Source organism: Talaromyces atroroseus (assembly GCF_001907595.1).
Source record: "Talaromyces atroroseus strain IBT 11181 chromosome Unknown scaffold_10, whole genome shotgun sequence".
Classification (NCBI taxonomy): domain Eukaryota; kingdom Fungi; phylum Ascomycota; class Eurotiomycetes; order Eurotiales; family Trichocomaceae; genus Talaromyces; species Talaromyces atroroseus.
In genome coordinates this window covers 12348-39189 of record NW_017971442.1, presented here as the reverse complement: position 1 = coordinate 39189, position 26842 = coordinate 12348, and the positions used below count along the sequence as shown (strand labels likewise).

The following is a 26842-nucleotide window of genomic DNA, read 5'->3' as shown; positions in this document are numbered from 1 at the left end:
TTATATAAGTTATTATAATATATTATCTAGTAGACTTTATAATATAAGTTTTTTCTAATAGATAGATAATAATAATAAGAATAATTCTTTATATATTTATTTTATCTATTATAAAAGCGCATTCCTTTTTTATATAAAATATACTTATATATTATTGCTAAAGATAAGTATATTTATTTATACTTTTAATATATATAATATATCTATTTATTACATTTCTTATATTCTTTAATATAGTTCTTCTATTTTTATCAAGACTCTTTTTAGCAGGTTATATTAATAGATATATAACTACATAAATTATCTCTCTAAAGATTTATAATATTTCTCTATATTTCTATTTTCTTTTTATCCTTAACAGGGTTTTCTATTTATTCTTAATATAAGTCCTTATAGATTATTATCTTTGATTTATTATTTTATAATATTAACTAAGTATGAAGCAACTCTTCTAAAGAAGAATCTTTTCTAATGCCTTTTATATTAGATTCTCTTTTTGTCTCTCCTTTACTAGGATAATTTTCTTTTCTAAATGATTCATAAGTACAGCTTATCCAATTAGTTTATTCTCTATAACTATAAGATTGGTATCCCATTCTTATATTAATATTTACTCATCTCTTTTCTTATATACTTTAATATTATATTTTATTTTTACTTAAATCATCAAGTATTTTTTTTAGCTATATTAATATATTCTTTTTATCTACTTATCTTATTTATTCTACTTAGATTCTTTCATAATTTATTATCTATTCTAATTATTGTTCTTTATCTTCAACTAACTATTTTAATTTTTTATTAGAATTAATCTTATTATTAGCTATTCTATTAACTTTATTAGCATTAACTAAAACTAGTAGAATTATAATTATAATTTACTTTTTTAAATCTAAAGTGGCTAGTTTCTAGTTCTTTCTTAGTTATTAGTATTAGCTTATAAAATAATCTAATTTTCTATAATTAAAATAAGCTTAATTTTTTTTTAATTTATTTTTATTTTCTTTAGATAAGATTATATTTAATTATATTATTATATCTTTATTCTTGTTCTTAATTTATTTTTAATATAAGTTTGTTTTATTTCTTTTAAACTCTTTCTTTTCTATTTATCTAATATAAATAGTTAAATTAATCTATGATACTGCTTCTATTATTACTTAAAATATTTTAGATTATAATATTATTATTAAGATTTAATCTTTAATATTATCCTTTAATTCTTTATAGAATTAGTCTTTAAATCCTTAATTATTCTATATAAATCCTTTTAATATTTATAAGAATTTCAAAATATATTCTTTAACTAAGATTTATTACTTAATATATTAGATCTTATTAATGACTTTAATTTTTTTATTAATAATTCTCTATAGCTGATTAAGCTTTTCTTTATAGTACTAATAGCTGGAAAATATTATAATTATTTTAGGATTCCTTTGTTCTTTATTATTATTAATTTAGTATTAATTAATAATATATAAAATAAACTATTTTATAGTTTTTCTATTAAGAAAGCTTAATACTACTAGTATTTTATTAGATTTATTTATAATTTATTTACTATTATATATAAAATAGAATTATATTTAAGTAAGATATATCTTAAGAATTCTATATTCTTTTTTAAATAAAATTATTATTCTAATTTTAATTTCTTAAGATGTATAACTTATTTTTTCTTTATTGCTAACTATAGCTTTTCTAGATTATTAATATATTTTAGTAATACTGCTATATCTTTATTATTAATAATTATAGTATCTCCACTATTAGTATTAATAGTTTATAAATTAGGACTTAAAGTTATTAGAACTAAAGTTTAAAATGCTATTATTACTTATTTTTAAAATTTCTCTTTCAATTAAGAATCTTAAATTATTAAAAACTTTAATTAAATTACTATTAAGTATAGCTAGAATAGCTATTAATAAGCAAAGTTAATAGATTTTTAAGATTAAAAGATTTAATAAGATAAAAGAAATAAGAATAAGACTTTTAAATATTTTAATTAATAAAAAATTATATATTTAAGTTATTATAGTTAATTTAAAATAATAAAAAAAAACTAAATATAGAATAAATAAATATTCTTTTATAATTTTCTTCTATTATAACTAATATAGCCATTGCTCTGTTTACTCTATTCTTATAGATATAATCAATATAGCTATAGCTCTATTAGCTCTATTACCCTAACCCTGATAGTTACAGATAATCCTTTATTCCATTATACATTAGTTTCCCTTATCCATTGGCTGTAACTTTCTGATTCTCTGACACTTATTTTATCCTTAATAGGGTTTTCTATTTATTCTTAATATAAATTTTTATAAATTATTATCCTTAATCTATTATCCTATAATATTAATTAAGTATAAAGTAATTTTTCTAAAAAGAAATTTTTTTTAATATCTTTTATACTAGATCCTTTTTCTGTCTTTTCTTTGCTAGAATAATCTTCTTTTCTAGATAATTTGTAAGTATAGCTTATCTGATTAATTTATTCTTTATAATTATAAGATTAATATTTTATTCTTATATTAGTATTTACTTATTTCTTTTTTTATATATTTTAATATTATATCTTATTTTTACTTAAATTATTAAGCATTCTTTTTTATTATATTAATATATTTTCTTTATCTATTTATCTTATCTATTCTATTTAAATTCTTTTATAATTTATTATTTATTCTAGTTATTATTCTTTATCTTTAATTAACTATTTTAGGTCTTTATTAAAATCAATCTTATTATTAGCTATTCTATTAGCTTTACTAGTATTAATAGAAATTAATAAAATTATAATTATAATTTACTCTTTTAAATCTAAAATAGCTAGTTTCTAATTCTTTCTTAATTATTAATATTAATTTATAAAATGATCTAGCTTTCTACAATTAAAATAAGCTTTATTTTTTCTTAATTTATTTTTTTTTTTTCTTAGATAAGATTATATTTAATTATATTATTATATCTCTATTCTTATTCTTAGTTTATTTCTAATATAAATTTACTTTATTTTTTTTAAACTTTTCTTTTTCTATTTATTTAATATAGATAATTAAATTAATTTATAATATTACTTTTATTATTACTTAAAATATTTCTAGTTATAATATTATTATTAAGATTTAATGTTTAATATTATTCTTTAGTCTTTTATAGAACTAGTCTCTAAATTTTTAATTATTTTATAAAAGTTTTTTTAATATCTATAAAAATTTTAAAATATATTCTTTAACTAAGATCTATTATTTAATATATTAGATTTTATTAATAGCTTTAATTTTCTTATTAATAATTTCTTATAGCTAATTAAGTTTTTTTTTATAGTATTAGTAGCTAAAAAATATTATAATTATTTTAGGGTTCCTTTATTTTTTATTGCTATTAGCTTAGTATTAATTAATAATATATAAAATAAACTATTTTATAACTTTTTTATTAAGAAAGCTTAATATTATTAATATTTTATTAGATTTATTTATAATTTATTTACTATTATATGTAAAGTAGAGTTATATTTAAGTAAAATATATCTTAAGAATTTTATGTTTTTTTTTAAATAAAGTTATTATTCTAATCTTAATTTCTTAAGATATATAATTTACTCTTTTTTTATTATTAACTATAGCTTTTTTTAGATTATCAATATATTTTAGTAGCACTATTATATCCTTATTATTAATAATTATAGTTTTTCTATTACTAATATTAATAATTCATAAATTAGAATTTAAGGTTACTAAAATTAGAATCTAAAATACTATTATTACTTATTTTTAAGACTTCTCTTTCAACTGAGGATCTTAAATTATTAAAAATTTTAATTAGATTACTATTAAGTATAGCTAAAATAGTTATTAATAAACAAAGTTAATAGATTTTTAAGATTAAAAGATCTAGTAAAATAAAAAAAATAAAAATAAGATTTCTAAATATTCTAATTAATAAAAATTATATACTTAAGTTATTATAGTTAATTTAAGATAATAAAAGAAAACTAAATATAAGATAAATAAGCATTTTTATATAACTTTCCTTTATTATAACCAATATAGCTATTATTCTATTTGCTCTATTCTTATAAATATAGTCAATATAACTATAGCTCTATTAGCTTTGTTATCCTAACCCTAGCAATCATAGATAATCTTTTGTTCTATCATGCATTAGTTTCCCTTATCCATTGGCTGTAACATTCTGATTCTCTGATAACAACTACATCAAGGAATGCAATATATACTAAAAGAACAAGATTATAAGACATAAACTATACAGATAAATACAACCACTATAAACATCAGAATATTTATGATAATAAATAATAATAAATCTTATTATAAAACTATCAAAATCAGAAAAACATAACTCAATCTTAGTAATAATAAATAAAATAACAAAATACACACACTTCATATTAATAATAAAAAAAATAGATACATTATTACTAGCCAAGATACTATTATATTAAGTATTTTAATATTACAATATACTAAAGATTATAATATCAGACAAAAGACCAGCATTTATATTATAACTATAAAAATCTATAATAGATCTAATAGAAGAAGAATAATAATTAAATTCAGCTTATTATTTATAAATTAATAAACAAATAAAAAAAACAAACCAGATACTTAAATAATATCTAAGAAATTACATCAATCATCAACAAAATAATTAAATAGAACTATTATTAATAGCATAATTAATATATAATATGATAAAACAAGCAACAATCAAGATAATACCTTTTATAATATACATAAAAAGAGAGACTAGATTACTAGAATAACCTAAATATAAATAACTAATTATAGAAGAAACAGCAGAAAAAATTAATATTATAAAAGCTCTATATATAGTATTATAAAGAGAAATTAAATATAAAAGATACTTAAATATAGAACAATATAATTAGAAAAATTAAAAAAAATTTAATCTTAAAAAAGAAGAGAAGATCTATTTATCTTAAAAAAATATTAAAATACTATAAAAAAATAATAAACTTAATCACTTATAGATTAGATTATTTAAAATATAAGAAAAAATTAAAGAAGTTAATTATAAATTTAAATTACTAAAGTTAATGAAGATATATTTAATATTTTATGTTTTACTACTAGAATTAGTATCTTAAAATACTAAAATATAAAATAATATTATTATTAAATAAGAAATCTATAAAATAGAAAAATTTTTAGTAACTAGGACAGTTAGAAAAAAAAAGTATTTAATAAAATAAAAAAAATATGATAAAATAGAAAGTATTTAAAAATTATTAAAAATCTTATTAAAGTATAAGATACTATTAAGAAGTTTTATGAGATATAATACTAGATAAAAAGGAATCTTATAAAAGAAATAATCTAGGATTAATAAGTAATATCTTAATATCTAAAAGGAGTCTAGTAGTAATATTTAATTGTTATTTATTTAGAGGAGTTAAAATAAGATTTTTAGGATCTTTCTTATTAAGAATATTTATAATATTTATATTATAATCTAACATTTTATTATTATACTTTTTAAGAAGTTTCTATTATTTATAAAGATAAACTAGTTTTATAATAATCTTCTATTGCATTTATATTAAATACTATTATTATTAAAATAATTCTTATTAAAATTTTAAAGAAGCCTTAAGATTATTTTTAATAATCTTTATATCTGTTTTTACTTTTAACTCAGCTTATTAGAGCTTATTTTAATCTTTATTAGTATGAAAGTAGTATTCATACTTTTTATTATTCTAAATATATAAAGTATAATTATAATTTTTTAAATCTATAATATAAGATAAACCCTGATAGATATAATAAGAATATAGATTATTAATTAAAAGATTGTTCTAAAGAATAACGTAATCCACCCCCGAGTTGGCCACCCCACCGAGTTGGCCACTTTTCTCCGTCCGTGTACGATATATTGATTTTAACCTGAAATTTCAACCTGAAATAATAATTATATATAAAAATTTAATTACTAGTTTGATTAGGACATTAAGGCGATCTATATCTGAGAATATTACACAGACTATATTGAAATTAGCAGCGTACATATACCTAAGAGATAGGAAGCTCAGGCTTAGCTAGAGTAGTAGTAATAAATTGAGATATCTTAATCTAGTCTTGTATAAGTGTCTGAGCTTTCTCTCTAATAATCTCTTGTTTATGAGTTATTTATTTTATAGATCTTTAATATTTTTGTTTTTCTTTCTTATTTGTAGCCTATAAATCATGAATTTTCTTTTAGATAATTAGAAGTTTATTAATATTTATTTTATAAGTCTTTAATATTTAGTTAATTACTTTATTAATTATCTTAGATAGACTTCTTATATGCTAATTAAATCGCTGCTTAATTATATTTAATTAGCATTTAAATTAATGTGGATTTTAAGGCATTTAAAGATAGAAGAATTAAGAATTACTAAGTAAATAAGGAGGTGATATTAAGGTCTTTAATTAGATAATAAATTATTAATATATTTAATCTAGATTTAATAGTATTAATCTAGCTATCTTAAAGCTATTCTAAATAATCTTAACTTTATATGTTATTATATATGCTTTAAAAAAAATAGTAAGAAAATTAATTTTATTAATATAATTAAAGCTAAATCTTATTTACTACTTAATAAGCTTTTTATATTATTACTTTAGAACTATAAAATAGCTAATATTAAAAGGCTATAAGAGATATAAGGAATATAAAGATATATAGATTAGAATAATATTATTTTTAATATATATATAATTAAATTTAACAGTTAAATAACTTTCATAATTATTAAGAATTAATATTTAATATTACCTAATTACCTGGCCATTTATATAAGAAATAAAATAATTAATAAGTTAATCTATTTTAATTATATCTATTATCTATCTATTATTACTAATATTAATTTTTTAGTTATCTAGAAGACCCTTAAATTAGATTTTTTATGAGTATTTTATTGCTTTAAAAATTATATATAAAAGTAAAGTCTAGCTAGTAGAATTGATTGCCTCAATTATAATTACTTATTCTTAATTATTAGGTTGTAGTAGATTTGAATGGCTATATTAATTATTTTTAATAATAATCTTTATGCTTATATAGAGGCTTATTATAAAATTAGTTTTATTAAAGTTATAGATATCCTCTAATAGGATTTTATACTTAATTATAATCTCTTATATATAATTAAAATATTCCTTAATTATCTTTAGATCTTTATATTTAATATGCTTATAGTTATATTTTTATAAAAATTATAATTTAAGCTCTAAATAATATTATACTAGTTTATATACTTAGTTCTTTTTAATTTGTTGATTTCTATTCTATAAAAGAAGATAATTGGCTATATTTTATATAAGAGATAGCTGGAGAGGTAATCTTTACTTATCTAAATTTAATATTTATTTAATAAGCAATTCCTCTTTAAATTAAGTAAATATATAACTATTAATATATATTTTAGCTCAATAAGTTATACTATTTAATTTATTTTGAAGTGTTGAACAGGAAATATTATAAATCTCAGCTGCTTATTATATAGAGCAAATTTTCTCATTTTTTAAATTAGATATTGCTAATTAGATGCATCCTTTTTGTTCCCGAGAATTTGACTGGTTTTTATTGCGAATTGGTGGCATATTGACGCGTTGAATATAGAGAGTTGGATATTTGGCGTGTTCCGGAGAAAAGTGGCCAACTCGGTGGGGTGGCTAACTCGGGGGTGGATTACGTTATAGTTAGTTTAATAATAATACTAGTAAATTTAGAGACTTAGTTTAAATATATTAATATATTTTGAAGACTTACTTATAAAGAAAGTAGGGTTATATTAGAAATAAGAATAAATCTTTCTATTTATATCTTTAGAGATAAAGATCCTAAAAAGAGAGAAATAATATTATAAAATTAATTTGTATGATACTAAGTAGAAACTAATATTATATGGAAAAAATACTTAATTAAAGTAATTAATATTATAACTAGTTATTTATATATACTAGTATATAGAATAATTACTAAATTTATAGGCTTAAGACTAATATAAGAAAATATATGATTAGTATATATATGCTAAAATAATAACTACTATATACTGAGATATATATTAAAGTATATATTATAATATATGCTAGAGCGCATATAGGAAAGAATTATATACTAAGATATATACTAATAGACTATTTATATAAATATACTCATTTCTATATTTAGTTCTATCTAGTATAGTTTTTTAATCTAAGTTATTTAATTATATATTAAGAGAGTTAGCAAGGCAAATTTACTTAAAGTATTATAATACTTTAAGATACTTTTTTTATCTTAGTTGCGATTAACTAATCTTTGTTACTAATAAGTCTAAACTATGTTTAATTATATTGATAAGTTAATCCTCATGAACCTCTGTGTGGTTCAACCATCATATTGTACCTTGACACAGCCAGTGACAACTAGGGTGGATCCAGGCGCGTGACAGTATAGAAATCACACGGTAATATAACCAAATTTGGTAAGCCTCATTACTAGCAAAAACAGTTTTGGCGGGCATGTTCATTTAGTCCTCCGTAGTATCGCTGCTATCCACCTTCCCTAATAGGGCTAGGATGCTGCTTATCGGTATTGTTCTGCTTTCAAGACTCGCGTCAGATGCCACGTACAGGGACAAGCACTCAGGAGTCATTCTCGCCACAGTAATTTCTACAACAGGGGTGGGTAGATACTGGTCAATTCTTCCCATCTACAAACCATCTTGACGTGTCTCCTGGCCTCTAGGGAAGCGCAGGATTAACGCGATGTCGTGCACCTTCGCTGCAGACAAAGTCTTTGGTCCGGTGGTGGCTCCCTGTCGGAGGGTCTTTGATTTTACTCTCTTCTTCGAGGAGCTGTTTTTTGCTCTGCTCCCATCCAGTCTGCTCCTAATTGGAGCCGCTGTTCGTCTGTCTGTATTGGTTCAGCGACCAGTGTTGGGTACAGGAAGCCTTCTATATTTCCTCAAGCTGGTACGTAGCTATTGCTAGAAAGTTTGCCTCCATGAAATGATTAGTGACCAGAAGGAAAAAAATCAGGCCGCCACCACTGTATTTGCTGCTCTTGAGCTAGTTTCTCTCATCTTTATAGGCACTGATTATGGGAAAACGACACGACTCTCTATTCCTGCTGCCGTATTGTCATTTTTGGCTTCACTTGCTATCGCAATCCTCTCTCATTATGAGCATACTCGATCTCAGCGTCCTTCATTCCTCCTCGCCTTTTATCTGTGTCTTACAGTACTATTTCGAGCGGTCATGACACGAACCTATTGGTCTTTGGAAACATACCATATTATTGCGTCAGTTGCCCTCGCAGCACTGCTTGTACAAATCGTGATGGTGATTCTTGAAAGTGGCAAGAAACGACAGCTTGAGAATGTCAAAAAAGAGTCCAGTGAAGAGACCGCTGGCTTCATCAGTCGATCTTTGTTTTTGTGGCTAAATAGTCTCCTCTGGACGGGTTATCGACGCACTCTTACCGCGCCAGATCTTCAACCAATCGCTAAAGTTCTATATGCGCCACATCTGAGCGCTCGATTTGCGTCGATACTTTCTATAAAGACTGGTAAGTGATTTTTGAGGCCATGGCAAGCATTGACTAGGCTGACACGAACCTTATACTCCCAGCGCCCTATTTTGGTCTGCCCGGTCAAACTCTACTGTGTCTGGGTCGTTACCTTCTTCTTCCGGTCCTTCCTCGGTTGTGCGTTACTGGATTTACCTTTGCTCAGCCATTTCTCACCACAGCCCTTATCCAGTATCTGTCTGACAAGTCAGAGTCAAAGGACGACGGATATGGTTTAATAGGAGCTTCCTTTCTCGTATACGGAGGTATCGCAGTACGTGACCCGCCTGTAAATGAGAACTCGGTTCCCATTTGAACTCACATGCTTTATTATAGATTTCGAATAGCTGGTACTCGCACCTAACTTACAAGTCCATCACGATGGTTCGAGGTGGCTTGGTGGACGTGGTCTTTGATAAAATGTTACGTTTGCGAGAGGAAAAAGAAATAGAGTCCAGGACTTTGACTCTAACGATCAACGATACTCAGCGTATTTCGACATCGTTAACATTCATGCACGAAGTCTGGGCCGGATTACTAGAAACAGCACTGGCCACTTGGCTCCTATGGCGACAGATCGGGCCTTCAAGCTTGACGGTACTTGGACTAGCACTAGGTACATTTCTGTTTGCTCTTTATTTTTTCTCACACTGATAGAAAATGATAGTGTGTACTGTGATATCTACATATATCGGTAAATCAACCGGTAAGCAACAGCAGATATGGATGGCAGGTACGGAGAAGAGAATAGCAGCCACAAGGAAGATGCTGTCCTCTCTGAAAGCCATAAAGACGACGGGTTCCGAAGAACAGACAAGTTCTACCATACAAGGGCTTCGAGACAAAGAGTTTATTGCATCGAAGATGTTCCGCAGCTTATTAGTTGGAAGTGTTTTATCATGTAAGTAATGGCCTTTGTTCTCAGCCATGAGAAATTCCACTAATCTAAGAAATCAGCCTACACTACGTTGACGCTGTCCCCCGTTCTTGTGTTTGGCGCATATATCGGAACAACCCTATCTTCTCAACAGAATCTCGATCCCTCCAAATTATTCAGTTCCTTGATCTTGATCAGCCTTTTGGCAGCTCCATTGGTACGTCTGCTACAGATGCTCCCTTCTTTCGGTGCGGCGAAGGGTTGTTTTGCGCGTTTAAACGCATTCCTGGAAAGGCCAGAAAGAATGGACTATAGACATATCCCCTCCAACCCTGGATATTCTAAAGAATCCATTGTAGAGGCGCATGAAACTACTAGTCCAAAGCTGGATTTAAGTGAGCCTTCTCAGGATGATATTGCGGTCTTGGTCGAAAAGGCCGACTTCGGCTGGACGACTAAAGCAGATTTGCATGATATATCTCTGCGGATAAGCAAAGGTGATCATGTAGCTATCACCGGCCCTGTGGGTTGTGGCAAATCGCTTCTGATGAAAGCACTCTTAGGCGAGGCTGAATGCATATCTGGTACAGTCCGTATAGGCAGTGCTCGCATTGGTTACTGTGGCCAAGGAGTCTGGCTAGAGAATGCTACAGTTCTCCAAAACGCATTCCGGTGTGCATCTGATAATGAAGAATGGCGCCGTAAGGTCATTGATGCTTGCGCTTTGAGAGAGTTAGTAGATGCTCAGGAGTCTAGCGAGGCAATCGGCAGTGGCGGAGTTCGCCTGAGTGGTGGTGAACGACAAAGACTGGTATGACTTCGTTGAAGCTGTAGTCAAGTGCGATGGTTTTACGTTCGACTAATCTCTTCGGATAGGCGTTGGCTCGGACTATTGCGCAGAAGCCTGACATAATAATTCTTGATGACGTTTTCAGTGCTTTAGACAGGAAAACAGTCAAGCACATCAGAGAACGGCTCTTTGGTGCTGCTGGAATTCTACGCTTACTTCAAATTACGGTTATTGAAACTACACAGGACCGTAAGCTCCCTAGTGCTTCTATTTATGCTTGTTTAATCGCCACTGACTTAATATCTAGCACGCTGGGCCACGATGGCAACCCAGGTCTATGAGATCGATAGGGCTAGTAGTATTTCTCAATATGAATTCGGAGCTAAAGAAATGCTTTTCAACGCCACAGAGGACGAGGCCGAAGTCAAGATGACCATAGATGATGTTAACGAACGTCCCATGAAGATAGCAAAGCCCGATGCTCAAAAGGTGCCCGAAGCGGCCTCTCGTGTAACCGATCGGACCGTGTATCGCACCTACTTCAATGCCATTGGGCTGGGCAACCTATTCATTTTTGTCTTCTTCGGTATAGCCTTTGCGTTTTGTATCAAGTTTCCCGGTATGTATCGCAGCTACTTCAACCCCCAAGTATTAAAGTACTGACAGAATGTTAGATATCTGGGCACAATGGTGGTCCGAGGATAACAACTCCTCGCAAGAGGTTGGGTACTGGCTCGGTATATATGCCATGTTGCAGACTCTGCCGTTGATAATGCTGTGTATATGGTTGGGGTTAGTATCACTACATTTGTGGTGGATGTTACTTTTTGCTAACCTGCCTTAAGCCATCTTCTTTTGAAAATTGTGCCTACCTCCGGTGTAGGGCTTCATCGACAGTTGCTAGAGACGGTCTTAAATGCTACCTTCCGCTTTGTTAGTGATACAGATGTGGGAGAGCTACTCAACCGGTTCAATCAAGACCTCATGATGATTGACATGTCGCTACCTCTAAATCTCTTCAACACTGTTGCACAGCTACTGACCAGCATAATACAGGTAGTGCTGGTAGTAGTGGCGGCGGTTTACGCCCTTTCAGTACTACCGGCCCTACTGATTGTCATCTATCTTATTCAGCATTTCTACCTACGTACATCGAAGCAACTTCGGCAACACGAGTTGCAGTCAAAAGCTAGTTTACATACAAAGCTAATGGAGACGTGTTCAGGTCTTGTGACGATTCGTGCCCACCAGTGGCAGAGCACTTTGAAGCGTGAATTCCACGAGCAGCTTAATAGGTCACAAGAACCAATTTATCTACTATACGCAGTTCAGCGCTGGCTGCAACTTACTTTAGATCTTGTTGTGGCTGGCCTATCTGTGACTGTTGCGGGTATAGCTGTAGGGATTAGAGGCCAAACAAATCTAGGAGCCATTGGTGTGGCCTTCTTGAATCTAACTACACTAGGACAAACTATGGCTGAATTGATGACATCTTGGACTTCACTCGAGGTTTCCCTTGGGGCTATTGCGCGCATTGAGACGCTCCGAAAAGACACCCCTCGAGAAGCGAGCGTCACGTCTTCAATTGATATTCCTCCACATTGGCCAGAATCCGGGGAAATCAGATTTGAGGATGTCGGCTCCAGCTACACGTCCTTTTCCGAGAAGCCTGTGTGGAACGTGGACGGAATCACTTTGTCTATTCATGCCGGAGAAAAGGTTGCTGTCTGCGGTCGTAGTGGATCCGGAAAATCTACGCTGTTGCTTACACTGCTATCGTTAATCGAGACACGTAAAGGTACCATCATAATCGATGGGCTTGACACTTCATGCGTAAAGGCATCCCTACTACGATCGAGGTTCCATGTCATTTCACAGGACGGTTATATTCAAGGGGAGACGATTCGCAATGCATTGGATCCTCAGGGGGCCTTAAGTGATGATGATATCTGGGCCATTCTCTCCGATTGTGCACTGAAACAGAAGATCGAGTCATCCGGTGGCCTTGAGACTGCATTAGTGGATGTATCGCTATCTGCAGGTGAGACACAGCTATTTGCACTAGCTCGCACAATTCTTGATGCGCAACAGCAGCCTGGTGGGATTGTTCTTTTTGATGAGGCTACGAGCAGGTCAGTTCCTCCCTTTTAATATCTATCGAGGTAAGATAACACAGTTTGTCGTGTTAACAATATATCGTTCTCGCAGTGTTGATATAGAAACGGAACGGCAAATTATGCGCCTGATTAGGGAAAAATTGCATAGCAAAACAACCATTTCTATTCTACATCGACTAGAAACAGCCTTAGAATATGATCGAGTACTTGTCATGGAGCAAGGCAGGGTCATCCATTCGGGGACCCCTTCGGAGGTTTTACAGGAATCTGACTTGTTTTCGTCGTTAAGGAGTCATGGGAGCTCATAACCTGACGTTTGATTTCACTCAAAGGTTATTTATAGTTAGCTAGTCAGTCTCAATGTACCAAACTAATCCAGCATTGTAATGTGACTTGTCATGAATGCCTTACCTCTACAGTGCAAATTCGGCCCACCATACATCCATAGCCCGACCTTGGGAACACTTATGTCCCTTTAATTTTTCCATGGCTTCCTGCACCCTCGGCACATAAGACAGAATCTCGGCCTCCTGTGCCGGTTGTAAACGCTCAGCAAGTACCATACTTTTGAAGTCATTGCCTGCAACATGCCTTGCCTCAAAAAGTCCCTCTCGCATCTCCTCCTCGGGGGAGATAATTCCCTCCCGTAAAACCGTATATCCCGCCTTAAGCGCAGCCTCCTTAATGTTGGCCGGTGTAGGCGCTGCACGGACATTTTGCTCTCTGATCCCAGGGACATGGGGGCCGCGATATTCATGGAAAAGTGCCTGCGCCTGTGCGGCTAAATAATGAGGCATTTGAGTGTCATCGTTTGCGGCAAAGACATACTCGGCCACATACACTTTATGAATTGCTGTTTTGGCCAAGACTCGGAATAATGTAAATACACTATCCAGGGTAGGGAAATACATTAAGCTGTGCAAAAGACAAGCCGCGTCATAGATATTCGCAGATCCCGGTTGTAAATCCTTGAAGAAAGATGGTGCATCAGCTTGGTTAAATGAAATGCGCGGCCCAAGGGGCGAATTGAGGATGTAGGCATGAGATTCTGCTACAGTGAAAGGCGTTCCGTAATCAGGCTGAGCAGGATCGAGGGCCGTGATGTGGCCTATGGGCGACACTGCTAGAGCGAGGGCGAGTGACGATTCGCCTTGACCGCATCCAATATCTAGAAGATGTTGACTTGCTGGGATGTCCCAGGAAGCAATGATTGCGAGGCGATTTCGGAAGCGCGGAATATAAAATTCGACTTCCAAAGACGGCTTGTGGAGACAACTCGACAGGAGAAGGTCGATATATGAATCTGGGAAAGCCATGGTGGAGTAAATTTGATGGATCTTTTTTTTTTTTTTGATATTCAAGATATCCATACCTATATAGAGTTATTTATGCAATTCTGAAATCGTACGAGGCGATTTCCGGGTGTTTGGCGCGCGCCGAGCTCCAGAATCCAGTCGAGCTAGTGTCGATACGCCGTTATGCATGTGTATTTTTGTTTCGCCTGAATGCATCGCTCAACAATTGTCAGGGGTTGGTTATTTTCAGCGAGACCGTGATTACTATCATCATTCAGTAAGATGGTGTTACGATAGTCTCTAAGCTCATTATGAAGTAAAATTCAATATAATTAGATATCTATCAATGTGTATAAATAAACTATTATTTTGTATACTAGGCACTCTAGCGCTTTACGACATATGGCACTATATTCTCAGGCGCCGACCAGATAGTAAATGAACAACGTATCATGAGCTTCTATCATTAGTTTGCATTGAACCAAAGGATAGTTTAGGGTTATGGCTAACAAAGTTCTCAGGAGCTAGAATACATATAGTTAGCTCTATTTATAGTTTAAAGGAAATTAGTATTATAGTTTATTTTTATTTAAAACTCTTTTATAGTTATTATTTTTTAAATTTTTTTATATTAATATATTCTTTCTCTCTTTATAAATATCTCACTCTTATAATCTGACTAGATCTTCTGTGTTGGTAGAAGAATCTAACTTTCTATTTTATCTTTATATCTTTACTTAATAGTGAATAATTCTCTATACTAAGCATAGCTTATACTATACTTATTATAATTTTCCCTAATACTTTTTTTAGAAATATTATATTAAATGATTCTAGTAACAGAATATTAAATAACACTTTTAATATTATAATATTACTAATAACTTAAATAAAGTGATTTAGCCCTCTAATAATATTGCTAAGATTTATAACTTTTTTATTAATCTTAGCTTTTTCTATTATATAAAGTATTATTATTATTATTTCTATAGTACTAATCATATATAATAATATTATAATTAGAAATATAGATAAAAGAAGTCTTAAGGACTAATATTTTAATATTATATCTATCTTTAGACCTTATTTCAAGAAAAAGAACAGATTTAATACTTTATTATTATTTTAACTCATTTAATTATACTACTTATTATCTCTTTATATTTTTATCTATTATATATATATCTACATATTAATATATTTAAATATTAAGCTTTATCCTCTTTTACTACCACTAATTATTTATTATTTCTAGAAGTGCTTTTAGATAAGTATTATATAATCTAAAGTTAAGATTCCTTTCTATATATCATCTAAGATAGTTAATATATCTTTAAAATCATATTTTAATTATAAATTATGAATATTCATACTTATCTTGTTAAAATAGATCTTAATATTATTAGGGATCTATATTAACTCTTAGAACTAGAGAAAACATTATTATTACTTATCTATTATTATATAGACTAATTTTGGAGATAAACTGAGCAGCTTCTCTATTATAGTTATATACTATAGCTAAGCCACTAGAATATCTAGTTTATTAATATATTTTCCTATAAAAAGATCTTATAAAATCTAATCTAGTCATTATAAAATATCTAAAGCTGGATATAATATATCTAGATCTAATAGAAGCTTATTTGTTATTAGAACTAAGTTATAGATAATCATATATTATCTACTTTATTATTCTAGCTCACTAAGAGCTAATTAATTATCTAAGATAATATAATAAGTGTAGCCTAGAAGCTTAATAACTTTAATAAATTAAAGCTAGACTATACAGAGGTCTTTAAATATAAATAATAATTAAAGGAACAGATCTTTTATTTTTATCTAGTAATCATTTAATAATTAATCCTATCTTAGGCTTTTAATTCTATTTTTATATCCTTTATTATATTTTTCTTCTAGAGCCCTACCTAGAAGTAGTGGATAATAGTTAATAATTATATCTTTTTTCTATCGCAGCTAATCTATAATAATTAGATCTAGATCCTTACTCTTTCTATCTTTAAATACTAGTATTACTTAAAAATTAATCTAACTATTATTATTATTAGATATTAAGATTATTAACTACTAAATAATACTTCTAAATCTATGACTAAATTACTAGAGAATTATTTTTATAAATTCTAGATTAGAATAATTAAGATGCCCCCTGCACAAGTATAATAAAATTAAGAAAACTAGATTATTATTTTTTAGGATATAAACCTATTCTTATTAAAATTATTCTAATTTATATAAAAAGAAATCTTTTAAATAATAATAATTTTTAAATAGAAACTTTATCTCTTAGGCCTATCTTAACCTAAGAAGAAGATCCTTTAATTCTGCCTAGATAGGCTAGTGGATAACTAGAATACTATAAAGATAAGAGCCTTCTTTCTTACTAATACCTAGAACTATATCTATATCTATCTCTATTAGAAGTGGCTTTTTTATTATATTAATTAAAATTCTATATTATTCCCCCTCTTCTAAATCTAGAGTATAGACTAGATCTAATAGATTTTATATAATATAAGGGAATAATATAAAGTTATAGTTTAGCACTTTTTAAAAATACTAATAATATTATTCTTTATTAAATCTAACTAGTAGATATAATAGACTAAGTTTCTAAAGATCTATTAGCAGAATATTCTACTCTATATATAAAATCTCTTTCTCTATAATAATTAGATACTATTTATCCTAAATTATTATAAGATCTATTATTATAGTAATACCTCTTATTAACCTACTTAGTTTCTCCTTCTAAAGATAGTCTAGTTAGTAACCTAATACCTAGTCTTAATTATACTCTTCTAATAATAACTACACTATAAAGTCTATTAGGATCATTCTTATACACCTACTCTATTCTATAACTATCTATAAGTATTTAGTATTACTTTATAATTAGAAAACTATCTTACTAAAATAATAATTTAAGTTAGATAGTAAATTCTTAATAAATAAATCCATATTTATATATAGTATTAGATTATAGTTAGGATTATAATTAAAAAGTTTAAGACTCTTATATTATAATTTATTAAGGGTTCTCTTAATAATAAGGACAATAACTAGATCAAAGACTATAATAGTAGTATAGCTGTTATTTTTTACTATTAAACTATATATATACTACATATTGATAATTAGGTATATAAAGGCACTATTAATTTCCAAGTTGGTCTTATTGATGCTAGTCTCTAAGAATTCTAGCAAGCCAGTAAAGTCTAGTATTAATTAATCTAATAACTCTCTTTATATATTATTCCTAATCCTTTTAAGAGACCATAGCCCAGTCTATTATTTATCTTATTTTTCCACGAATTAGAGCCCACTATAAAATAAGAATAGAATAAGAGTCCTGCTAAATAAGTCTAAAACTAGATAATAGAGTTAACCTTTATCTAATAATTCTATTATTGTTAAGAGTCTTAATCTATATAGAGCTAATAGATAATAAAGCAAGCATAATCCATCTTAAAATAGATATATAATCTAAGAGCATAATATTAATCTATTTATTAATATTAAATGCTTAAATATATTCTTTAGGGCTTAAATAAAATAATTATAATATTTTAGATAAATAAGAATAAAAGTCTACTCTATTTTCTATTTTATTAATTACTAGATATATAAATTATAATAATAATCCTTCTACTAGTTATTCTTAAGTAGGATATGCTTTATTAATATTAAGATATTAGGATTAAGATTATCTTATAGAATTAGATCTATAAGTTAATATATTTAAGATCTAGTTCTCTTATTCTGATGAATATTAAGTAGGCTATGTATCTGAATTTTTATATCTTTTTTCTTTAACTATAGCTTATCTAATAGCTTAATTAAGTTATTTTTAATAAATGTTATCTTATCTTGATTATTATGATATACTAGAAGTAAATAGCCCTAGTCCTAACCTTATAAGAGATTTAATATCTTATAGTTTTTTTGATAAGTATACTATCACTAATAATAAAGAAAGAATTCTAGCATATTATATTCTTCTTTTATCTTTAGCTAGTCTATAGCCTAATCATCTATTATAATCTTATCTATAATATATTTTTTAATCTCTTTTACTAAAACTTCCTTAATAGATCTATTATCTTATAGATTCAGTATAAATAGACCTAACTCCTTTTCTTAAACTATGCAATTGTCTATTACTATATCTAGACTACTATTAAGAAGATTACTAGGATCCTATAATATTTATTCTACTATACTAAATCTAGAACCTAGAATAAGAAAGCTAAGATTTTTTAGGCCTAATATTATAATATATTTAATTAGATTATTATTATTTTAGCTTTTAAGATGGGTATTAATTATTCTTATATCTAATTAATAATTTATTTTAATACTTTATTAAATTAAATTGATTTTATATAAGAAGCTAGTTATCTTAGATAAGATTAATAAGAAGATTATTCTATTATTTTTTTTTCTATATTATAGAAGACTTAATTCTCATCATAATTAAGCTAGACTATATCCTAAAAAATCTAGGTAATATATATTATTCTTAATTAGCTTTAGTATTAGATAATAGCTATAAGCTCTTTTTTTAATAGGATTGTTAAAGTATATACTGCTTTTAATCTTCTTTGTGATTAATATTATTATTATAATATTAATCCTCTATCCTTCACTATAATAGATCTATCTAAATTTAGTAATAATCCTGGCCTAGATCTAATAATTAGATTTATTTAGTAGATATAATAGGTGTAGTAAGATAGTTAATAGCTTTATAACTATAAAGATTATCTCTAAGTACTTTATAGTACTTATTTAATCTATTAGATCCTTCTTTTATTATTTATAGATTCCAGTCTTTATTCTTTTATTTAGTATTATAATTCTTAGTATTAGACTTTTTTCTAAGTAAAAAAGTAAGTATAAAAGGAAAGATCTTAATATAATAACTAAATTTAATAATTTACTAAATACTTTTGTTATTATAATTTATAAATAATATATTCCTAGTAAGGCTAAGAAGTATATTAGTATTTAGATCTAGTAATATAGATCTGCTAGATTATTTATTAAAGAAAGATCTAGAGAGAAGGATTCCTCTTTAAACTAAATAAAGAGTATCTTTAATTTAAAGAGACTATATATATACTCTAGCTTAGATAGAGATAAGTTATCTTTAATATTAAAGGATCTAATGCTACCTAGATTACCTATTATACCTTTTAGTCTCTACTAGAATCCTAAAAGTAGATTTTATTTATTATATATAATTTTATTATATATTTTTTATATATTATTTATATTTATATATTTCTTATATATATCTATTATATCTATCTATCTCTAGATTTCTTTTTTTTTTATTTTAGTATAATTCTATTATTTATTATAAATACTAGTACTAGAAGCAGTATTTAAATTTATATATAATTATTAGTTTCATATTAAGTAGATAATAGAGGATAGAGATAATAGTAAATAATTAGATTAGATTTATATATAATTTAGGTATAAGATATGATAGAGTAGATTAAAAGGAATATAACTAATTTAAATATTTTATTGATTTAGCCTGTTTATTATTATGCTATAATACTTAATAGATATAGAAATTTATATTTTTAACAATCTTAGATACTCCTAGATCTCCTGTCTAGAAATATTAATTAGCTAAACTATTAATCTTTCTAATATAAGAATATCTCATTTAATGAGTATATATAATAATCTTAGGTGCTCTTAGACCCCCTATCTAAAAATATTAATCAATTAAGTCATTAATCTTTCTAATGTGAGAATATCTTACTTAATAAGTATACACAATAACCTCAGATACTCTTAGGTCTTCTACCTAAAAGTATTAACCAGTCAAGCTATTAATCTTCCTAATATAAGAATATCTTACTTAATAAGCATACATAATAATCTTAAATACTCCTAGGCCTCCTATCTAAAAATATTAATTAACTAAGCCATTGATCTTTCTAATATAAGAATATCTTACTTAATAAGTATATATAATAATCTTAAATATTTCTAAGCCTCCTGTCTAGGAGTATTAATTAACCAAGCTATTAATCTTCCTAGTATAAGAACATCTCACTTAATAAGTATATATAATAACTTTAAATACTCCTAGGTCTCCTATCTGGAAGTATTAACCAATTAAACTATTAATCTTTCTAGTGCAAGAATATCTTACTTAATAAACATATATAATAATCTCAGATACTTCTGGGCCTCCTGTCTAGAAATATTAACTAGTTAATTTATTATATTTCCTAGAAGTAATAGCTACTGCGTTTCTATTATTCTTTATTATTATAAAAAGAATTTATATTTTTCCTTATTAATTATAATAGCCACTAATTTAAGAGCTATTCTCTTTAAATTATTAATTATTAGCTAGTCTCCTCTATTACTTCTTTTCTTAGAGCTTCTATAATATATTTATACTAGCTATAAGATCCTATTAATTAATAAAATCTTATTATCTATTATTTTATATAATTAGAGAGCTTAATCTATCTTATTTTAATCTTAAACCCTATTACAATGAGTCTTAACCTATATTTTTATAGACTTATTATTAATCATTTTTCTATTTAAACTAACTCATTATTAGTTCTTTTCTCTTATAAATAATACTATATTTTAATTAGTAAAAAAGAGTACTATAGTAGTTATAAAAATTATAGATATAAAAAAAATTATAATTTTGCTAAATTAATATATTTAGAAAAAATTTAAGAGAGTATATTAATATAAGTAATAAATAAACCCTAGGAATAAGACTAAATTAAATTTAATAATATCTTAGATCTAATAAAAATAAATATTATATATTTATTATAAATATAGCCAATTACTATAGGATTCTATATATTAAAATTTAGTAGAGATTGATTATCAGAAGAATACTATAAGCTTAATTAATATCTTTATCTTAGCTTATATAATATTAGCCTAATAATTAAGATCTTAAAAGAAATAACTAATATATCTATAACTAATATTATTAATAATAAAAAATTGCTGTAATGTAAAAGGCTATTAAGATATTATAATCTAGATATAAACTAGTATTATTATATTCTATTAATTATTTACTCTAAATATAAATTAGGGCCTAAAATCTATTTAGAGAATTTTTTTACTAAACTCTTAATTATAATTAATAATTTAATTATAAGCTAAACTAGATTAGATTTAGTATAAAATAATATTAATTTCTATAAAATCTCTTTCTTATCTTTTTTTCTTTTCTTTTCTACTTTTTAACTTAATCACTTTTTATCTTAATATCTTTTATAGCATTTACTTAATTATTATATATCTATCTTTAGTTAAAAACTCTTAATTTAATAAAAAGAATAAGCTTACTTTTATTATTATAAAGAATAAATAGTATAAAATATATTATTAAATATTATTATATTAGATTTAATTATAAGTAGACTTAAATTAGTAATATATTAACTAATATTATATATCTCTCAATTTCTTTAATCCTTATACTTAGCTTTTATATTAATAATTATAATTTTAGATAGAGATCTAGGATTAATTATCTATATTTTGATTTATATATTAAGATAAGCTATCTTTAGTTAATATAGAATAAAATAATATTCTATCTAATTTAATATTAGTAAATACTAATTATTGATTATTTAACTTACTTAGTTAGTTAATAACTATATCTTTGTCTAATATTATTAAAGTAGTAATAATAGAATAAAAATTTAAGAATAATAATTACTACCTTTATCGTTTTTTTACTTATTCAATGAAGCGGAACTGGGCTTCACCGCCCAATTTCTGGCGTTAAGGTCCTTTATAGAAAGTAGAACTCTTAATTATAATATAATAAGTACTTTTATCACATAAATTATAGCTAAGATCTTAGATAGACACTGCAATATATTCTATAAAATCAATAACTTTATGACTAGACTTATAAAAGTCAATAGAAGGATTCTTCTAAAATTAAAAAATAAGGAATAGTAAAAGCAACATAAGTTAAATAATATATAAAAAAAACTATTAGAAATTAAAAGGAAACATTAATTAAATTAAACATAAAGAACTAATAATTATATAAGTAAAATAATAGTAGTATAAAATACTGCCAGCTTATATCTAGTTAATAAAGGTATCTTAAAGAATAAGACTATATATTATAATACATTAACAACTACTTATCTAATATAGAAGAATATATAGTATTATTTTAACTATATACTATATAATCATTATATGAATTATTAATATAGTTAATTATTTAATATAATTATTAGTATTACTAATACTAAAAGTATATAAGATTTAGCCTAGGGAAATATTTAGCCACTAGTACTAAGTAATAATAAATTATAGTATTTAAATAGTATAACTAGAAAAACATATAATTTTAATTAATATAGATTACTTGCTATTCACACTTATACTAAAACACAACTAGTAGAAAACTCCTTAATTATTATTATATTATTATATAATAGAGAACTAGAGTATATAAAGACTATTAATAAAGTTACTAAAGCCAACACTTTTAGACTAGATTATATGAGCTTAGGCTTATTATAATAATCTGATTATAAAAGAGATAGATAAGTTATATCCCTATTTAATAGATCTGAGCGCACTGCAGTTAAATATAATAATAATAATTCTATTAATAATATTGATATAGATAAAGTTAGAAATAATAATATCTAATCTAATTATAAGCTAATATATAGTAATTCTAAGTCTTATTTAACTATAAACTTTAGATTCTCTATCTTAAAATACATAGATAATAATAATACTTTAATAATTAATTCTATAAATCTTAAGTACAATAAGTTAGATGCTTCTAGGCCCTCTATCCTAGATTATATAGATAATAATAATACTCTAATAATTAATTCTATAAACCCTAAGTATAATAAGTTAGATACTTTTAGACCCTTTATTCTAGAGTGTATAAATAATAATAATACTCTAATAATTAATTCTATAAACTCTAAGTATAATAAGTTAGATGCTTTTAGGTCTTCTACTTTAAAATATATAGGTAATAATAATACTTTAATAGTTAAATCTATAAATCTTGAGTATAATAAGTTAAGTACTCTCAGGCTCTTTATCTTAAAATATCTTAGGAATAGACTAATCTACAATATAATATAAGATTATAAAGAAGATAACCTTATCTCTAAGACTGATGCTATCTACTAATTATTAGATATGCTTTAAAGCAAGAAATAGAGAGAAAAATTATAATTTATATTAATTCTTAATATATAATCTATGCTAGCCCTTATTGTGTAATCTATTATTAATATAATAAAAACTAATATTAATTAAACAAAGTCTTATAAAAACTACTATATAAAGGATTAATGTATCTATATATAGATAATAAATAATATAAATATTTAAGCTGTAGCTAGTTTAGTAAGATATAATAAATAAAATCCCTATAATAAAATTTAAGTAATTACAGTATTCTATATAATTACTATTAATCTTAAGATTATAAAGAATTCTTTAACAATCAAGAGAAATAAGATTATATATAATAATTATATAAGTATATTAATTATAACTATTAATATAAATATTTAATATTAAAGGCTTTCTATGATTATCTACTAATTCTATATAATTATTAAACATGCTAGCAGTTAAAATAAGTGGTATTAGAGAAATATTTATTATATAACTTAGTCTAAATAGTTCTATTATAGCTATATTAAATATTATAAGATTTTAATTAATAAATTAGAATCTTTTTATAGTACTTTTATTAAAGATATTGATACTAAATTATCTTCTATATTCTTTAATATTATAGTAATCAAAGTAGGTCTAATAAATATTCTATTAGATATTCTCTATTGGTGCTATATTATAGGCGATAATCTTAGTTATAATTTTTGTATTAAGGGCTTAATTATCTTAGAGAAGTTGTTTTTATAGTGGAATAATAGTTATGTATTTATTATAGCCAAGATTGCTTAGGAGGAATTTGATATTTTTAAATATTATTTAAAAACTAAATATAAGCTAGAAAATAATATATCTTTAATTTATGTCTTTTTTTAGTATGTCTTTATCTAATATCTTATATAAATAGATCTAGTTTTTTTTATTATATAGTATTGTCTTTGGCTATTTTTTTATAAAGAGAATATATTTAATTCTTATACTATAGTGATTTTTTTGCTAGCTATTTATGCATATTATTAAATTATATTCTTATCTATTTAAATATATAATCTAAACTGGAATAGTGAGGATATATATTATATCTTCTTATATAGTATTATTCTTATTATTAACTAGGACAGTGCTAGTATATAATATTATATTATACTATTTAAAATTAGTAAGATAGTTGCTTTATAATTTGTAAAAAAGTATAAAGAATTAGATAATTTATTTAAATTTATTTTTATGCTAGTTTAGATAAATCTTAATATTACTATAAAGATATATTAGTCTTAGATTTAGATATTTCTTATCACTAAAGTGATAGTTTTTATATTAAGTATAATAATTTAGGATAAATATATTTTTATAATACTATATTTAAAATCCTATAATTATAAGAATAAATAGATTTTTATATATTAGATTTATTTTACTTATCTAGAATATAAAGATATAATCTACTATTCTTAATTAGAGAAAATCTGTGTTAATTGCTATTTATTATATACTAGTATTAATAGATAGGCTATATAATTTATAAAGATGCTAAACTATTATAGATTATTCTATCTTATCTCTCTTAATAATATTAATAACCTAGGTCAGGCTATTCTAGTTCAGTAGCTATAAAAGGCTGATATTATATTTATTATTATTCTTTTATTTAAGCTAGACTATAATACTGCATAGTTATATATATAGAATTAGTATAGCCTTATACAGTATATCTTATAAATATAATAAATAGAAATTTAGTGTATAGAGAATAAGTACTATTATAAATAAGGCTTTAGTAATATTACTAATAAAAGAGAGTTGTTTATATTTAAGGAGGAGTATGAATAGATTAAAACTAATGATTTTATTTATATTAATACAGATACTGCGTCTATATATAAGGATAATGATAAGGATGAGGATGAGGATGAGGATAGAGATAAGAATAGGGATAATAATAATAATTATAATAAAGAAGATAAAGAATAAGATTATAATTTTTTAAAGGATAGAAAAGTAAGATTAAAAAATTAAGAGAAAAGTAAGATAAATTAAATATAAGTTAATATAAATAATTTAGTTCTATATTATATAATTATAATAAAGTATAATTAACTTATTATTAGAAATAAATACTTTCTTAGTTTCTATAATTAATATAATATTATACTATATAATAAAGGCCTAAGAGGATTATAATATTATAGTAAATAATCTATTTAGAGATATATAAGTTTTTATAAATACCACTAAGAGTATTAGAGTAAATATTAATATTAAAATCTTTAAAGATTTAAGCACTAAAGATAATAATAAGAATTATTTATCTTATCTAGATTAGAAAGCTATAATTTAATTAATTATAGTATTCTTTTTCTATAAGCTTTTCCTTATTTTAGATAATAGATAGTTTAAGCTATATAATCTAGTTCTTTATAATTTAGTAAATATAATAGATAGGATTTACTAGCTTAAAAGAAATAATTAAATTAATCTAAATATTATAAAAATTCTTTAAATTATATATTTTTTTAGTAGTATTAATAAATATAGATTTAGATTTTTATCTAATATTTTAATAGGTATTACTATCTTAAATAAGATAATAAATATTTATTAATATAGAAATAATTATAATATAATTAATAAGTATTTTAAAAATATTTTTAAAAAAAATAAGTAAAAGTAAATTAAATAAGAATAATATTATAAAAAAAAAAATAGAATATAGATATATTAGAAAAGAGATTATAAAAGGAAAAGAGATAAAAAAGAAAATAATTAAGTTTTATAAAAATATAAAATAGAAAATAATAAATARATATAAAATAAGATAATACTTATATATATATTTTAGCTATAGATATTTTAAATATATATTTTTATCTAATATAAAGTTAATTCCTAGAGGTTATAATAGTAAAAGATTATATTTAGAATAATTCTAAATAAATAT

General features: G+C 25.3%; 2 protein-coding genes across 2 annotated transcripts, besides 8 other annotated features; one reads left to right on the top strand and one right to left on the bottom strand.

Annotated features, from left to right (window-relative positions):
* Nucleotides 1-2282: part of a repeat region (Identified by RepeatMasker using a combination of RepBase library and repeat library created with RepeatScout) that runs on past the window's edge.
* Nucleotides 2282-4223: a repeat region (Identified by RepeatMasker using a combination of RepBase library and repeat library created with RepeatScout).
* Nucleotides 4224-5862: a repeat region (Identified by RepeatMasker using a combination of RepBase library and repeat library created with RepeatScout).
* A 5-nt stretch (nt 5863-5867) lies between these two features.
* Nucleotides 5868-7751: a repeat region (Identified by RepeatMasker using a combination of RepBase library and repeat library created with RepeatScout).
* Nucleotides 7752-8490: a repeat region (Identified by RepeatMasker using a combination of RepBase library and repeat library created with RepeatScout).
* Nucleotides 8491-8807: 317 nt separating this feature from the next.
* On the top strand, nt 8808-13526 carry UA08_06882 (hypothetical protein; the record flags this gene model as incomplete). Its single annotated transcript, XM_020262203.1, has 12 exons — nt 8808-9014; nt 9081-9609; nt 9672-9883; nt 9946-10225; nt 10330-10510; nt 10567-10703; nt 10846-11297; nt 11363-11525; nt 11584-11895; nt 11951-12068; nt 12122-13408; nt 13496-13526. 12 exons carry the CDS (start codon nt 8808-8810, stop codon nt 13524-13526), a joined length of 3909 nt encoding a protein of 1302 aa, XP_020117887.1.
* Nucleotides 13527-13806: 280 nt separating this feature from the next.
* Nucleotides 13807-14709, bottom strand: UA08_06881 (hypothetical protein; the record flags this gene model as incomplete). Its single annotated transcript, XM_020262092.1, has 1 exon — nt 13807-14709. The coding sequence occupies one exon, from the start codon at nt 14707-14709 to the stop codon at nt 13807-13809; it is 903 nt and encodes a 300-aa protein (XP_020117888.1).
* A 439-nt stretch (nt 14710-15148) lies between these two features.
* Nucleotides 15149-19492: a repeat region (Identified by RepeatMasker using a combination of RepBase library and repeat library created with RepeatScout).
* Nucleotides 19485-21148: a repeat region (Identified by RepeatMasker using a combination of RepBase library and repeat library created with RepeatScout).
* Nucleotides 21149-22445: 1297 nt separating this feature from the next.
* Nucleotides 22446-22521: a repeat region (Identified by RepeatMasker using a combination of RepBase library and repeat library created with RepeatScout).
* The last annotated feature ends 4321 nt before the right edge of the window (nt 22522-26842 follow it).